This window comes from Taudactylus pleione, unplaced genomic scaffold, assembly GCF_031769625.1.
Source record: "Taudactylus pleione unplaced genomic scaffold, aTauple2 ptg000016l, whole genome shotgun sequence".
In the NCBI taxonomy this organism is placed as follows: Eukaryota; Metazoa; Chordata; class Amphibia; order Anura; family Myobatrachidae; genus Taudactylus; species Taudactylus pleione.
This window is the reverse complement of record NW_028284418.1, coordinates 30,965,655-30,982,406: the sequence shown is the minus strand read 5'-3', so window position 1 is coordinate 30,982,406 and position 16,752 is coordinate 30,965,655. Positions and strand designations below refer to the sequence as shown.

Below are 16,752 nucleotides of genomic sequence, written 5' to 3'. Positions count from 1 at the left end.
ATATGTAAAGGAAATCTAATGAAGCTAATGAAGTCTTCTAGCATCATATAACATGTATCATCTTTGTCACAATGCACAGGGTTCTTCTTGATTTTCAGTAGGTAGAGATGTGTGAAGTGGGCTACTGCTTGCCACCTGTGATGTGGTTTCGGCCCACCACCCAGTCCCATTCCGGCGAGAACCCCCCCATGCCCCCTTCTTCCGTACCCGGCTGCTCATGGAATTTCGGGCTCCCCCCCCATTCCCCCTTCTTCCGTTCCCGGGAATTTCTGGGGAAAACACTGGAGTGTGTATCTTCATTTATAAACTTTAACTGAATGAACACTTGTAATGTGGGTACATGTCTGCCACACCTGACTAACCTCTTAAAGCAGTGAGCGGCTGTTAGAGCCCAGCAGCTGCTGATCAGTGTTGCTCCACATAGTAGACGAGATTCTTTGTGAAATCCCTTCAGCCTCAGTGAGGCCTGCCATGGCCAGCCGCCCCTACACAGAGAAAGCACAGCATCTAATCACATTGTCCTTCACTTCTGTTCTATTTATCATGAAGAGAAAAAAACATAAAATATAATCTGAAGTACTCTAATGTTTCCAGTAAAATGAAAACCAACAAAAACACTTTGCTCACTGAAACCTCTGACAAGGTTAAATGACAGCCAACCGGTCCAGTGCTCCCTAAGCAGACAGTGGCTATATATATTGTAAGCTTGCAAGCAGGGCCCTCTTACCTCTATGTCTGTCTGTTATTACCCTGTTTTGTTCTATCAATGTTTCCAATTGTAAAACGCAACGGAATATGCTGCGCTATATAAGAAACTGTTAATAATAATAAATAATATATCTAATGCTAACAGGAAAGCTTTATTTATCAACAGATACATGGATGTAATCCCTTACACTTCCAGCGCTGCAGTGCATTGGAAGAAAAAGTCCTTATGCATAACTCAGTATTTCCGCAACAGCACTTACAGAGCAGCAGTAACGGCCGGGCATCCGAGAGATTAGTCTTTGTTTTGACTTTTTCTCCTCCTTGTGTTTCGTTTTTTTTAGATTCAAGGAACAGACGCAAAAAATAGAAAAACAGCTACTGATTTTTGTTTATACTTTTCGGTCTAAATTGCACTGAAATGTTGAAAACAAACTACCGTACTTATGCATGCAGGTCTTAAAAGTAATAACAGAATATAGAAAAAAAATGACTTAACAATAGCAGGGTTGAAGAGTAGGTCCTGCGTCTGTTTGTTAAGTGTGAAATACGCTCATTAGTACTGCGCATGTAGACCCGTATGTGACTTGCACCTACTTACGGATGGAGTAGGGAAAGGAAGTTTCAAAAATAACGATCATAATCAGCATAATGGACCTTTGCAATGTTAAAATTAAAAATGAAATCTGCAACCCCCCCTCAAAAAAAAAAAAAAAAAAAATGTCCCCATAGCATGTGCTCGTAGTAGGATATTCAGGGGGACATACAGACTGAGGTCTTTCCAAAGAAAAAAAAAAGGCTGCTACCAGCACTAGGCTATGACAGCTGGTGAAATACCCTCATTGGTACTGCGCATGTAGACCCCTACGTGACTTGCGCCTTCTTACGGATGGGGTAGGGAAAGGAAGTTTCAAAGATAATGATCATAATCATCATGATATAGACCTTTGCAATGTTAAAATTAAAAATGAAATGAATAATAATAAAAAAAAAAAAATATTAAAAAAAATAAAAATCTGCAAGCCCCTCCTCCAAAAAAAAAAAAAAAAAGCACAGTGTCCCCACACCCTGTGTTGGTAGTAGGATATTCAGTGGAAGGTACAGCCTGTTCTGCCAGCACTATAGCCTACCCCTGTAGGTCCCCCTGTAAAAATGCCACAGGGCAGAATTGCCTAGGGCACCACTCTAGAAAAAAAAATAGCCCTGTGCTAAAAGCACTAGAGTTTCTCCAAATACAACTACAGGTACAAATACCAGCAAATAAATGGCTACCAGAGAATGCAATCAAATGTAGTATTATAAACAGAAAGAAAGGGGTGCCACTGGTACTGTCAAAAGAATCACGAAGGTGAAAATAAGTAAATTGTGTGGTACACATACATAGTTAAAATTACAAATTGAAAATTGTACTAAGTGGAAAGTAGAAAAATTGTGTATGCAGACCGCTGCTGTTAGATACAGTATAGTCACCTGTGTAGCTAGAAGAAACCTCAATTGTGTAGAAGAAATAATAACAGACTTCAATGCCTCTGATGAAGTTGTCTGGTACAGGGAAACGCGTTAGGCTCATGTTCCATTGGGCTTGGATGTATGTGGCTATGACTACTCTTTTACTGCTGGATCATTGAAATATTGGGATATCAAAGAACTTTTCCAGCTCTACGAAGGTCCTAAACACCGGTATACCGCCATTTGCCTTGGGATTTTTTAACATCCGCACAGGACTACACACAGCTTTATTCATATGGCAATTCACCATTCTCTTTTCTATGGACTGTATATGTGGAACTGGTAATTAAATCATCATTTTGTGTTCATAAAGAGGAACTTTATTTCCAGAGACATTTCTAACACTCATTATAAAGACACTCAGTGTTTTTTATACCCCTAAATGACCTCATTTATGTATCAAACCCTGGAGTTTTAAGGGCTTCTGTAGTTGGAACACGGACCGGGGGGCCAAGGGCAGCGGGTGATAGGAAACGGGAAGGCAATATATACGTCCTCTTCATATGTCTCTCCCAGGTGTTGGCGAGACCTACCCCAAGGTGCGGAGTCTAGTCCACCTGATGGTCTTCACCATTGACCCCTCCAATCGGGATGTGGGTTTCGCTGCACCAGGTGAACAGGTCGCGGGATAGGTACTTGGAGAAAACACGGAGATAGATATGGGATGACTATATAAGCACTGACAATGTTGGAAGAATAGTTATAATAGATCCCGAAACGAGTGGGCGGAGAAAGGTACTTTGGAAATTGATATGCTAGTTGTGAGGATAACCAGTACTTGATATGAGATGCTGAATAGCGATGGTAAGCTGTTCCTGATATGAGATACTGAATGACGATGGTAAGTAAGCTGTGATAATCAGCACTGAATGTGAGACGCTGAGTAGCGGTGATAACCAGCACTTGATGAGAGACACTGAGTAGTGGTGATAACCAGCACTTGATGTGAGATGTTGAGTAGCGGTAATAACCAGAACTAGATGTGAGACGCTGAGTACACAGAAGAGGTACACTGCGGAGCCTGGAACGCAGACACAGTAGGAAACCACTATAGGAGCAAAGTTATACAGGCAACTTCCTGCTGCAGGAAGTGCCCTAATATACCCCTTGGTAGCTGGTCATTGGCCAAAGACAGCAGCTGACTGACCGCAGAACTACCATAGGAGAATACTGATCAGATGATGCAACCCAACATGGCAGCACCCAGGACCGCAAAGCGGCAACCATGACGCACACCATCACTTGTCTCTATGGCTGACGTCCAGACTCTTTAGGAGCCCGAAGACGCCATCGCAGACATGAATAACGGCCGATCCCAGGCTGCATCCTGACATTATGAAGCTATATGTATTATACATAGGTACCTTGCTTTGGTTTTAGAATCTGCATTGTAATAATGAGAGTTATGGTAAGAACTTGCCTTTGTTAACTCTCTTTCTTCACAGAGAGACCTTGGGGTGTAGGTGATGGGAACCAATCCGGGACCACCACACAGTTAAAGCTTTCAGCTCCCAGGATGCATTGGGCCCACTCTCCCTATACCCCACCCCCGAGTCAGAGGCACCCCAGTTTGTAAAAGCCAAAGGCCGGAGGAGGATAAGAGAGAAGGAAGACTGGAACACTCAAGAATCGCACTCACAGAGAAGGTGACGGGAAACCGGTGACCAGTATGATAGCCCATATGAAGCCAGGTGAGTCAGGGTGGGTGCCCTGTTGTCCCTATGTACTTTGAAGAAAGAGAGTTAACAAAAGGTAAGTTCTTACCATAACTCATTTTCTTCTTCAGGGTCCATAGGCTCCACAGGGACACCTTGGGATGTCCCAAAGCAGTCCTTTTAAGGGTGGGGATGCTCCTGCACTGAGAGGAGAATCCGGCGCCCAAAATAAGCATCCTGAGAGGCGAAGGTATCAAATGCATAGAACCTTAGAAAGGACTGGACAGCAGACCACGTGGCCGCCTTACAAAGCTGAACAGCCGAGGCACCACAGCGAGCTGCCCACGAAGGACCCACAGAGCGAGTATAGTGAGCCTTAACAGAAGTCGGAACAGGCAGGCCTGCCTGCATGTAAGATTCTGAGATAGTCATACGAAGCCATCTAGCCAATGTTTGTTTATTGGCTGGCCATCTCATCTTGTGAAATCCATAGAGCACAAACAAGGAGTCTGATTTCTGAAGAAAAATGGTATGGTCCACATAAATCCTGAGGGCGCAGGCCACATCCAATGAGGCCTCACCTGCCGAGAGGACTGGTGATAGAAAGGCCGGTACTATAATTTCCTGATTAATATGGAAACTAGAAACAACCTTAGGAAGGAACTACGAAGCACCGCCCTGTCCTGGTAAAATATCAGAAAAGGAGGATGACAGGAGAGTGCTCTCAATTCTGACACCCTCCTGGCAGATGCAATAGCCAGAAGAAAAAGAGTCTTAGAGTCGTATTCAATATGAACCGAGCAGCGATATTTTTTTGTGGCCCGGACTTTCCGCCTACTTCGCCTGTTTTGTAGGCGGTAAAGTATCGCGGCTGTCCCAGCTATACCCCGTATTCCATATGGAAGTACGCGAAAACTTGAACAGGCGGAAAGTACTGTCAGTTTTGGGGAAATCAGCCTGACACCCCCCAAATGATGCTCTGACATGGGGGTTCACTATGGTACCCCCCGATTTGGCTTGCTGAAGGTATGTGGTGTTTTTAAACGGGCTGAATAGCTGCTAAATAGTGTTTTTCTATACGTGATGCAGAATAGTATTTTGGAGGTTTTTTTCCAGAAAATAAGTTATCCCAGCAAATTTGGGGTACCTGAAAATGGGGGTCAGCATATTTAACATTTGCTAAAGTAAAGTTGAAAAAATCATGAAAAATCCACCTTCCGCAAGCACCTGCAATAAAAAAAACACCTGGGGCATACTTGGGGACCCCCCCAGAGTCAAGTTCACTAGTTTTTAAGTTTGTACCCCAACATATTTTTCTCCCCCTTTTTCAAAGTCATTTTTTGGGGTGTCCTTAAGTGTTTTTTTTTTTTTGACACAGTTTACCTTTGGGGGACTGTCTGAAGGTTGCAGGGTGGTTCCCGCAACGTTGCACCACAAAACCCCAATTCTGCACTTTTTTCCACCTCCCATTCATAGGTGAAACTTTTCCGCCTATTACATTGCATTGACTTTCCGCCTAGGCGGAAAGTCTTTCAAATTAAATATGGGGTAAAAGTCAAACAGGCAAAAATGACGTAATCGGCGAAAGTTTCAGCCAAAAACACGCGAAAACTGACTTTTCGCCTCAAATTTAATACGCCCCTTAGTTGTTAACCACTTAAGTTCCAATGAATCTAGTGGTTCAAATGGAGTGCCTGAAGAACTACTGCCAAATCCCAAAGAGCCACTGGGGGGACAAAGGGAGGTTGAATCCGGAGGACATCCTGGAAGAAGGTGTGGATATCCAGAAGCAGAGCAATTCTACGTTGGAACCACACTGACAGTGCAGAGATATGCACTTTCAACGAGGCCAGGCGTAGGCCGAGGTCCAATCCCGCATGAAGGAATGCCAGGATTCTAGAAATTTGAAACACCTAAGGGTCATAATGTCTTGAACGACACCACTGGAAATATGTATGCCACACTCTGTGGTAGATCCTGGCGGAGGCAGGTTAACGCGCTCTAAGCATCGTGTTGATGACCGAGCTAGAGAATCCTTTGGACCTTAGGAGGTATGTCTCAAGAGCCACACCCTGTCAAAGACAGACGATCCAGGTCCGGGTAAAGGCAAGGACCCCGAGACAACAGGTCCTGACATTGAGGCAGCAGGAACGGAGTGTAGATGGAGAGACTACGAAAATCGGAGTATCAATAACGTCTGGGCCATGCTGGAGATACCAGCAGCACAGTGCCTCCGTCTTGCTTGAACTTCCGAAGAACCCGAGGAAGCAGGGAGACTGGAGGAAATAGGTACGCAAACCGGAAGGTCCATTTTACTGTCAGAGCGTCCACCAGGCTTGCTTAGGCATCTCTTGTTCTGGACCCATACACTGGTAACTTGTGATTGTGTCGGGAGAACATGAGGTCCACCTCTGGGAGACCCCATATGTCCACTAGGAGTTGAAACACCTCTTAGTGAAGAGACCATTCCCCTGGATGCACGTCGTGATGGCTGAGGAAGTCCGCTTCCCAATTGAGAACTCCCAGAATGAACACTACCAAAATGGGCGGCAGATGAGATTCTGCCCATGTCAGAATGCGTGACACTTCTGTAATTGCTGCCCCACTTCGAGTGCCTCCTTGATGGTTGATGTAAGCCACTGTGGTGGCGTTGTTGGACTGAACCTCTACGGGCTTTCCATGCCATCATGAGGGCCCTGTACATCGCCCGAAGTTCCAATATGTTGATGGGCAGGGATACCTCTACCATTGTCCACCGGCCCAGAAAGGAGTGTGGACCGGTCACTGCACCCATCCCCAGAGACTGGCGTCTGTTGTTAGGAGTATCCACTCCAGGATCCAAAAGGGGAGACCCTTGGTTATATGAGATGTCAATAGCCACCAAGACAGAGACAGGCGCACCTCCGGAGAGAGTACCATCATCTGAGTCCTGATCCGGTGGGGTAATCCATTCTACCTACAGAGGATCAACCCCTGCAGGGGCCTGGAATGGAACTGACCATATTCCACCATGTCAAAGGTGGACACCATGGATCCCAGAAACTGCATCGCCGAATCAACTTACACCCGGCGACTGCATAGACATCTGCGCACTCGCAGCTGCAGTGTGGAGATCTTTTCTGGAGTTAGAAAGATTCTCTGCTGGTGAGAATCCAGAAGGGCTCCCAAATGAAATATCCTCTGTGAGGGAATTAGGGAGGACTTTTTCCAATTGATTAACCACCCGAGCGCCTGCAGACAAGCAACCTTCAGTTGCAGTTGGTGGTGAAGCATTTCTGGAGAACATGCCAACAAGAGGAGGTCATCCAGATATGGTAGGAGCCGGATACCCTGACTCCGCAGATGGGCTGCCATGACAGCCATCATTTTGGTAAATACCCTTGGAGCCGTGGATAGGCCAAAGGGCAGTGCCTGAAACTGGAAGTGTCATTGCAGTATAGCAAACTGCAGATAATGCTGGTGAGAAGGCAGTATGGGAACATGTAGGTATGCATCCTGACTGTCCAGTGATACCATGTAATCCCCAGGTTCCATAGCCAGTATGATGGATCGTAAAGTTTCCATCCTGAACCTGGGCACCCTTAGGAACTTGTTCAGAGATTTGAGGTATTGGATAGACCGATGATACCCATTTGGTTTCTGAACCAGAAAGAGAGTAGAATAATAACCAGTCCCTCGTTGAGATAGTGGAACTGGTACAATTACCCCTGCTTGCAGCAGGGACTGTATGGCTTTCTGGATCTGCAAGGCCTTGGTCTTGTCTGAAGGAGGGCCTGTGCAGCAAAACTGGTGGGGCGGCCTTCGAAGGAATGAAAGGGCGTACCCCTGAGAGACCACTTCTCTTACCCAAGCATCCTTGGTGGTTTGACACCAGCACTGGGCGAACTGAAGAAGTCGGCCTCCCAGTCTGGGGTCCCCCAGAGGGAAGCCTGACCCGTCAAGCTGCGGGTTTATCCTCCGGTTTGAAGGCGGGCGTCTTGTGTTCCAGGCCTGTTTCTTAGGCTTGGCAGTCTTCTTGGCAGTGGACTGCCTAGAAAAGGACTGCTCTTTGGATATCCTTGAGAATGAAAGGACCTACAGCAGGAGCTTCGAGACTTTGCAGGAGCAGATGCTGAGGGCAAAAATGCTGATTTGAATTTGTCCAACGTGTTAACAATCTTAACCAAACAAAATCTCCCCATTATAGGGTAAGGCCTCCAGGCCTTTCTTAGAATCAGCATCCGCGCTCCAATAGCGTAGCCACAGGGAACGGCGAGCAGACACGGCCGCGGCCGAGACCCTAGATGTCAGTAGTCTAGCATCCAGAGCGGCCTCACCAATATATGCAGCCGCATCCCTAATATGGCCGACCAGTAACACCTGATTCTCTGGAGCTTCCAAGGAGAAGTTTATCGACCCAACTCTCTATAGCCTTAGCTACCTAGGAGATAGCCATGGACGGGCTGGCAACAGCTCCTGAAAGAGAGTATATAGACTTTAGGCAAGTTTCCACCTTCCTATCCGTAGGATCCTTCAAGGAAGAAATGGAGGCAAAGGTAACGTTGCACTTTTAATTAACCGTGGAACGTGTGAATCCACTGCAGGAGGTGATTCCTATATCTTACAATGAGCCTCAGGAAATGGGTAACAGGAGGTCAAACGTTTTTGAGGTCGATACCTCTTACCAGGCAATTGCCAGGCATCAGCCATGTGATGCACCTGCTGATCTGACAGAGGGAATACTGCCGAAGTCACCTTCAACTGTTTAAAAACAGGGGGCGTTTGGATTTAGGGTCTGGTTCGTCATCCTCTATAACCAATACGGATCTGACTGCACGCACCAAGGCAGGAATATTAATCCTTGATTTAGGCTCCGCCCCTCATCAGAAGACAATTCAGACTGTGATAGCTGTGTGGATTGAGATGACAACACATGACGCTTAGCTGGCCTAACGAGCTTCTCACTCTGCAACATGGTCTGAAGAGCAGTAGAAGAAGCTGCCAGACTCCGCACTGAGGTAGAGAAAACATCCACCCATGGTGGAGGTCCACCCTGTGGTAATCCCATTGTGGGAATGACCGCCTGCTGTGGTACAAGAGGGATCTGCATAATCAGTGGTAGTCTCTGTTAGGGATGGGCTGCTGTGGTACCCCCATAGGAGGAAAAACAGCCGGAACCACCAGGCGGTCCACAATGGAGGCCAGCATCTGAGAAAAAGCCACCCAAGGGGGCTCCTGTACTGATGTCGGGGGGTTCGAGGTACATGGAAGGCTATAACACCTCACACATGACCCATCCCGAACCACATCCTCCTCATCTTGCAGTACATAATCTGCAAGATTGCGGCATGGGTACCTTGTCAGACATGTCTGCAGGGTAAAATGACGCACAATATGGCACTGTGTACAAAGCAACCACGAGTATGTATAAATACTAACAGGGAACAACATACTGGTCATGTCTTAGGCTTAAGTAAACTGCAGGAACCTGTTGCCTACATATGGCACAATGCAACACACAACAGTATGTGACAGACCTCACAAATTGTATATATATATAGTCAGGTATGAACCACCCTAACAACACCTGTATTAGGGCATAAATAGAGAGAGGGTATAGCCATAAGCTGACAGATAGACAAAAGATGCAGACAGGCAGCACTAGCACAAGTCACATACAATGCAAGAAAGATGCTGCAAAGCGGCACTATACTCAACTACACAGGCTCAGTGTCTCATAGACAATAGTGCTACAGAAGCTGGGGAGAAGTATGCAGGGGGACCGGACCACGCGTTGTCCTGGTAGAGCTGCGACTGCACCATGAAGAAAATGGCCGCCTGAGACCTCAGAGGGGGCGTGGCCAGAGGAGAGCAGCTCAGGGAAGCCAGACCGCAGTGGAAAGGTGCGCTGAGCTGAGGGGAGGAGCCGCTTAAACAGGGAAGCTGTCTCCCCTGGCCAGTTATTAAGCACTGGGACGCTGGTTTCCTGCACCAAATTGTCCCTGGTGGTTCAGTGGAGCGCAATGGACGCGTCCATACTCAGCCACCTCCGGTCTGTCTCCTGAGACCAGAGGTATCGACTGCCATAACGCGCGGGTCACTGCGGGCGGTGACCCGCCTTACCTGTACCCTGATGTCCGGGTGCAGTCTGGGTTCTCTCCGGGGGCCCTGGCTAGCGCTGACCCCCAAAACGCCCGCCAAGATCCCCAGATCAGTACTGGCGTCACGGCACCAGAGGGGTGACGGAGCGGCAGACAGTCTGCTGCGCGCTCTATTTGTAAAATAAAGAAAATAAGCTTAAACAGGCCCCTTCGAAATGGTGACCCGACTCCGGCCAGGCACCAACGAAACTGAGGTGCCCGGACTGGTTCCCATCACCTACACCCCAAGGTCTATGGACCCTGAAGAAGAAAAATATTTTTCATTATTATATTTTCTCACACAAGTTATTTTTATTATTTTCCTTTAGTAGTGTCTGCACGGGCTGGGTATGTAATACCGGCATACGGGATGCCAGCTGTCAATATACCGACAGCGGCAGCCCGATGCTCGGTATCCCGACAGAGGTCCAGTAAGTATGGTAACCCTCCCCCCTTGTCCCCCTTGCTGTATTCTAAAACTAACCCTCCTCCCCTATCCTGACCCTCCCCATTAGTGCCTGAACCTAACCCTCCCCTGGGGGTTGCTTAACCCCAACCTCCCTTCCCGTAGCCTAACCCTAAACCCCATCCCCCCGACCCTTCCCGTAGCCTAACCCTAAACCCCATCCCCCCGACACTTAACCCTAACAATTCGCCCCACTCTGCATGGCTAACACCTAACCGGCCCCACTATCAGGATGCCAGCTGTTGGGATTATGGCGTTGGCATCTCCACTAATTTTGGGATTCCGGTGCCGGTCTTGTGGCCGGCAATGGGGATTCCAGTGCCGAGATTTTGAAAGTCAGCATCCAGGCTGTAGGCATAGGAACTACATCTTGTCTGCACATTGTATTGCACTGTTATTGTTTTGTCTATAAGCACGCCCTGGCATTCAGGGCCCATTAGGACCTGTAGTCCATTAGTATAAAAAAAAATACTAATAGTGTACAAAAAAACAAACACAGATCCTATTAGTTATAAGATTTACGTAATGTATCACGGTGGTTTTGCATACCCGTGGATGCCATAGTATTATTATTAATATTTATCTATATAGTGCCAGCATATTCTGTAGCGCTGGCCCTACAGAATTCAGCCTCATGCTGTATAGGCTAAGGCTACGTAACTTTATGACATGAGGGCCCCACACTCGCTCTTATAGCATCACCAGCCCAACTTGTCAGAGCCTAGTCAGGTAGCACATTTTATGGGGGGCCCCACGATGTTCATCACGCACAAAATTGCTGCTACCAGCACAGCTGGTGCCGAGAACACTTAGGCGGTCACCATATTTATATCTAGCAAATTTGCAGATATTTTTTCACTATGTTAAAAGCACAGTTATCATCAGGAGAAATATAACAGGCACCTCAACAGCTTGAGGATATGCTTAATAAATGTGTAATCACACTTTAATAATTTAAACCCAATTACACGTAGATGTTGATTGGCACCAATGTCTGTGCCAGTCAGCATATACGTGTCATTGCGTGTTTTGAGTGAATGTGTTTTGCTTTCAAACTCTGCATTTGTTTTAAACAATGTGATCAATTAAAAAAATATATATATTATTCTGAAATATTGTAACAATATAAAATGACATGCCCCAAAATAAAAAAAATAAGTAAATAAAAAAAGCCTGAAAAATACTGTTTAACCACAAACGTCTCCCAACTATCCCATGTGTCTTACTTTTGACCATGTTTGGTGTGAATTCAGAGCTATTTATATCACGAGCACAAGTGCTTTAATTTTTAAATAAACATGTACAGATGTTTCAAGTTGGCGGACATAGCAAGAGGACTGGGATAGTCATATTTTCCATTTCTTGTAACAAAGCACCTACTCGGCAAAGTGGTTGCTCTTAATACCTTATTGATTTGGTTCCACCGACAATTCTCTTCTTTCGTCGAAGCGATAGCCTAACACCACACTTGGCTGATGACTCATCTAATAAAGAGAAATATTCTTAATTAATGGACACGTAAATATCATTGTATGTCCATTTTACATGCCTTTGACTAGCCTCTGAGTGCCTTTCACATTAATACTTCAATAGATATTAAGTGGAGTGTGGTTAGAAGGACCTGTAGTCAATAAGAGCAATGGTATGTTAACAACAGCACAGATTATTTTAACGCAGCCAAATTCTGTGAGCCCCCAGTATAAGCTTGTTTGAAAAATGAAGAAATGGGGCAACATTTAGCCATTCTGGGACCTAATTGACCACCTCTTGTTCGGAAGTTTGTTCAGATAGGAGGTCTAAGCACAGCGGCTGGGCCCCAGGCATGTGCTTTCCAGGCAGGACCCACATTGAGTGGTTGGGGCCTGCATTTGGCTGGCCTTATAATATTTCATGAGGCCACCACGGCCCATCGTTTGTGCGGTTCAAAGTGGCCGCATCAGTCACATAAAAAAGGGGCTGGCGCAGAAAAATTAAGATAAACATATTTCATAATGGCTGTGGCAACGGAGCTTAATCACAGTAACTTTCTGCTGTGTAGCATAATAAAGCGTCCAAGGGATTGCCATTGACCATGGATGGTTAACAACCACTGATGGTTAACCACCAATGCACTATGGTTTTGCCATCGATGGCGGAGATCCAATGGTTCTCCGCCATTGATGGCACAGAGCCCCACAATGTTTTTTTCACCCTGACGCCAGGACACGGAGCTTAGCTTTGCCCTCCGACGCAACCTGTTAAGCCCCGCCCCCACCTCTGATCGGCCCGTTGAGTAATAGATCACTATCAGTGAGTAAAAAAATCATGGTTAACCACCAATGGTACCATCGATGGTTAACACACTGATGGCCATCCCTAAGCAGTCCTGACCTGCCACCTGAGCTGTCATGTAGGACACAAATCCATTCACAGCCAATCATGCTACTCTCCCTAGTACTCTATGGTTGAATACAACAGCAGCTCTATGGTCTCTGGTGCACCACTAGATGAAGTAAGGTAAGTGTGAAGCAGATAGGGAGCCTCTCACTGTAACTGGGGTGGAGTCTGGGTCATTTATTTATTTGTGTAGTAGGGGCTAAGGATTAACTATATTAGTGGTGGAAGTTTGGCCATTTATTTATTAGTGTGGTGGTGGGGGGGGTAAGCATTAAATTAATGGGGTCTGGGGCATTTATATTTTTGTGTGTGTGGTGGGGAATAAACATTAAATGTAATGGGGGTTGGAGCTGGGCCATTTATTTACTTATTAGTATAGTGGGGGCTAATTATTAGATGTAATGGGGTTAGGGGTTGGGCTATTCATATATTGGTGCAATGGAGACTAAACATTTAGGTACTTCCGTATCTTTGCGGCCCCTTGCTGATTGTGTGTTGATGATACGGAAGTAGAGTAAACTTCATTAAATACTATTCGGACCCTTGCAGGCTCGCTGCGCTCGCCACGCTGTGGGCACGATGGCTCGCTTCGCTCGCCACATGGATTTATTCCTCCTCCATGCCCACTTGGATGGTAGGGAATGACGTTGGATGGTAGGGAATGACATTTGACACAAGATTATAAGCCAGTGTCCAACGTCATTCCCTACCATCCAACGTCATTCCCTACCATCCAAGTGGGCATGGAGGGGGAGTAAAACGATGTGGCGAGCGAAGCGAGCCACCGTGCCCGCAGGGTGGCGAGCGCAGCAAGCCCGCAAGGGTCCGAATAGTATTTCATGAAGTTTACGCTACTTACGTATCTTCACTGAATAGTGAAGATACGCAAGTAGCGTAACCAGGGGCCACAAAGATACGGAAGTACCAACATATAATGTAATGAGAGAGTGGGGGGTTTGGCTAGTTAATGATGTGGTATGGTAAATCATTTAATGTAACTAGAGAGGGGGCTGGGCTATTAATTCAAATTAATTCAATGGTGTATTGGGAGTTAATCATTTAACGGGAGTTAATCATTTAACTATTTATTGGTGAGGGCTATTTTATGTAATAGTGGCATATTCGCAGTGCTTATTATATTAAGGTGGGGAGAAGGAGGGCTATTTATTAAACATGAATATTCATTTTTTAATGTCAGGGCTGTTTGGGGCATTATTTATGGAATGTGTATACAATTAATTTAAAGCTGTAACTGTTTGGAGGAAAATGTGAATACTATTAATTCAAAGTGCTAGTTGCAGGGTGAGAGACCATATTAAATAAGGGTGCTATTGAATTAATGTTGGGATGGTTAGTGAGAGAGAGGCCTAGAAGATTAATTATGATGCTTCCATGTTTCATGCTCCTGTCCTTTTTTCCAAACAAATGCCCAACATTCCAGGATACCAGACAAGCAGCAGCTGAGATGCGAGCAGATAGAGTTGGATCGTCTGCAAACTGCTCTGATTCTGGAGGGGCAGTCCTGATTTTGGTTGACTGTGTCACAAAGTCAGGACTTTTTCCCTGATAGCAGGGACAGCTGAGAAGTATGTCCTGCTTCACACTGATCTGCTCTTAAAAGTAGAGCTGCGTGCACCTAACAGTAGTGCATACAGCACAGAGTGTATTTGACAACATGGGTTATCGCTGGCGGTAATCCTAAATAGAGCAAAGGGGAAAAAAGCCCTTTTGCCTGGGAAAAAAAGCCATTTTGTCCAACAAAAGTGCTGTTTGAGCTTCCATTTATAAGACTTTCTGTACCTTACCAAAAACCGCTTTTAAGGATTGGCCTCTCCTCATGGGTCAGTGATGTGAGGGTGAGCATCAGGCAAAAAGTCTAGGAGGTGTGGGAACAGGGAACAATATAGCCCTGCTATGGGCCTACAGCCCTGATGTGAAGCTTCTGTCAAAAAGTTGCAGGAAGATTACAGTTGCAAATGAACCTACCTCCATCTTGATATATTTTACCATAGGGCTGCATACACCTTAAATTTCCAAATGCTAGTAACAGTCCAGGTTTTTCTGGTAATTCCCCCATTCATCACAGGTGCAAAGCATTCCGGAGTCTGGTATTATGCTGCTGTAGCTTATGGGTTACACTTTGCAAAACTAACCAAGAGAGGGTTCCGGAGGAGCCCTACCTGGCAATGGCCACTGCGCATATGTATACCACGCATGCACAGGAGTAAAGGCTCCGAGCACACCTGTTTCTGCTCGTGCTTGTTAATACATTCAGGGGTCTATTTACTAAGCAGTGTTAGGAGACAGAGGGCCTGATTCAGACCCGCTAGCAAGTGGGTCGATGGCCTGGCAGTGCGCACACGCACAGCGTGCGCGGACCCCGATGCGAGCGAGAAATCACTCGCTCCGGGGCTCGCAGCAAAACGGGGCGGCTGTCGATGTTAATCGACAGCTCGCCCTGTTTTGTAGGTGGGGTGGGGGGGATGGCTGGACAAACGGAGGTGTTCCCAAAGGAACGCCTGCTATTTGAGGGCGGCCGTACTGACATCACTAGTGATGTCAGTAGTGAGCTTCCGGCTCTATTAGAGCCGTAAGCTCACTGGGGCTTGCGGCAGACTAGACCCTACCACATGGGTCTCGAAACAAGCCCGATCATCGCGACCATCACCTGGCCGCTCGCTAAAGCTGTGGGTGGTCACCCACAGCTTATCGAGCGGCCAGGGGGCCGGCTACAAAAAAAAAAAATGCCCTGATTCAGAGCGAGCGTTCTGAAAGAGCGCCCACCTCTGAATCAGGGCCAGAGTGAAAAGTGATAAGGTGCCAGCCAATTAGCTCCCAAATGTAATTTTTAAAAACACAGCCTGTGAGATGACAGTTGGGAGCTGATTGGCTGGCACCTTATCACTTTCTTATCACTTTTCACTCTGTCTCCTAACACTGCTTAGTAAATAGACCCCTTAGTCGGTATGATCACATACTGCAATGCAATCATAAGCGCTAATATCGCGTCCAGGTCGCACAGAGTATGTGAACATTGATAAATGATCCCCTTAGCCAGTTACTAGTACTATAACTCAGCAAAGCTGTAGCACTGACCGTAACATCAATCATTAAATAGTTTCTGACATAGGACCTCATTCAGAGTCTCTCACTAGATGCGATCGCTCGCCCCCAGCGTATACAAATTTGTCAAAGTGACGCCACGAGAAGCGATCGCTTGCCAAGGCATAAGCGCGCCCACCATGTATTAGCGAGCGGCCAGCGTACGCCCAATCGCACAGGCAGAGCCGCCCACCAGCACACGTCATCTCCAGGAAGTGTATTAAAACATTGGTACATCGAAGACAATCGGAAGCTATCGCAGCGCTTGTGGTTGCCTTACCATACCGCAAGCACTGCGAGGACTTCAGTGTAAAAAACAGGCATGTGACGTGTACTATGACGCTGCGTGTTAATTATGCACGCCTCTAAAACGGCGTTGAAACACTCAGGCACGCCTGCGTTCACATCTCCAACCCCTCCGTTATTAGTGTCCTGCCCCTGTTACCACATACAAACGGCCTCTCCTGTCACTCATTTCACTGGGCTGTCTTTGCTGGGCGAGCGAGCGGTCTGCGATCGCACAGAGTAGTTTGCGCATGCGCAGAACGAAGCGTGCGCATGCAAACCATCGGGCCGCTTGCACAGCGCTAGCGAGAGACTCTGAATGAGGTCCATAATGCATTACTAACCACTTATGATAAAAACTGATTGTCCAAATAGTGTCACAACCACCAGAACTTCTTAAGGACTCACAAATGAGTGGAAGTCCCTTCCCTATGCTGAAGGACTTGGACAGGATCTGGGAAGAAACAATGGCTGACCTTAGACCTCAGTCACACAGATATTTTTCTTGTGATCAGTGTGGCTGCAGAAGTTGTCA

The 16,752-nt window shown here is 46.5% G+C and overlaps 1 protein-coding gene across 1 annotated transcript in view; it reads right to left on the bottom strand.

Annotated features, from left to right (window-relative positions):
• Window positions 1-16,752, bottom strand: part of LOC148541917 (neurotrypsin-like) — a 60,307-nt gene that overhangs the window by 18,051 nt on the left and 25,504 nt on the right. Inside the window, exons 12-13 of the mRNA XM_088473488.1 lie at window positions 11,860-11,938; window positions 363-485 (exon numbers count right to left, since the gene is read on the bottom strand). Coding sequence (XP_088329614.1) covers window positions 363-485; window positions 11,860-11,938 — 202 coding nt within the window. The remainder of the gene's footprint in view (window positions 1-362; window positions 486-11,859; window positions 11,939-16,752) is intronic.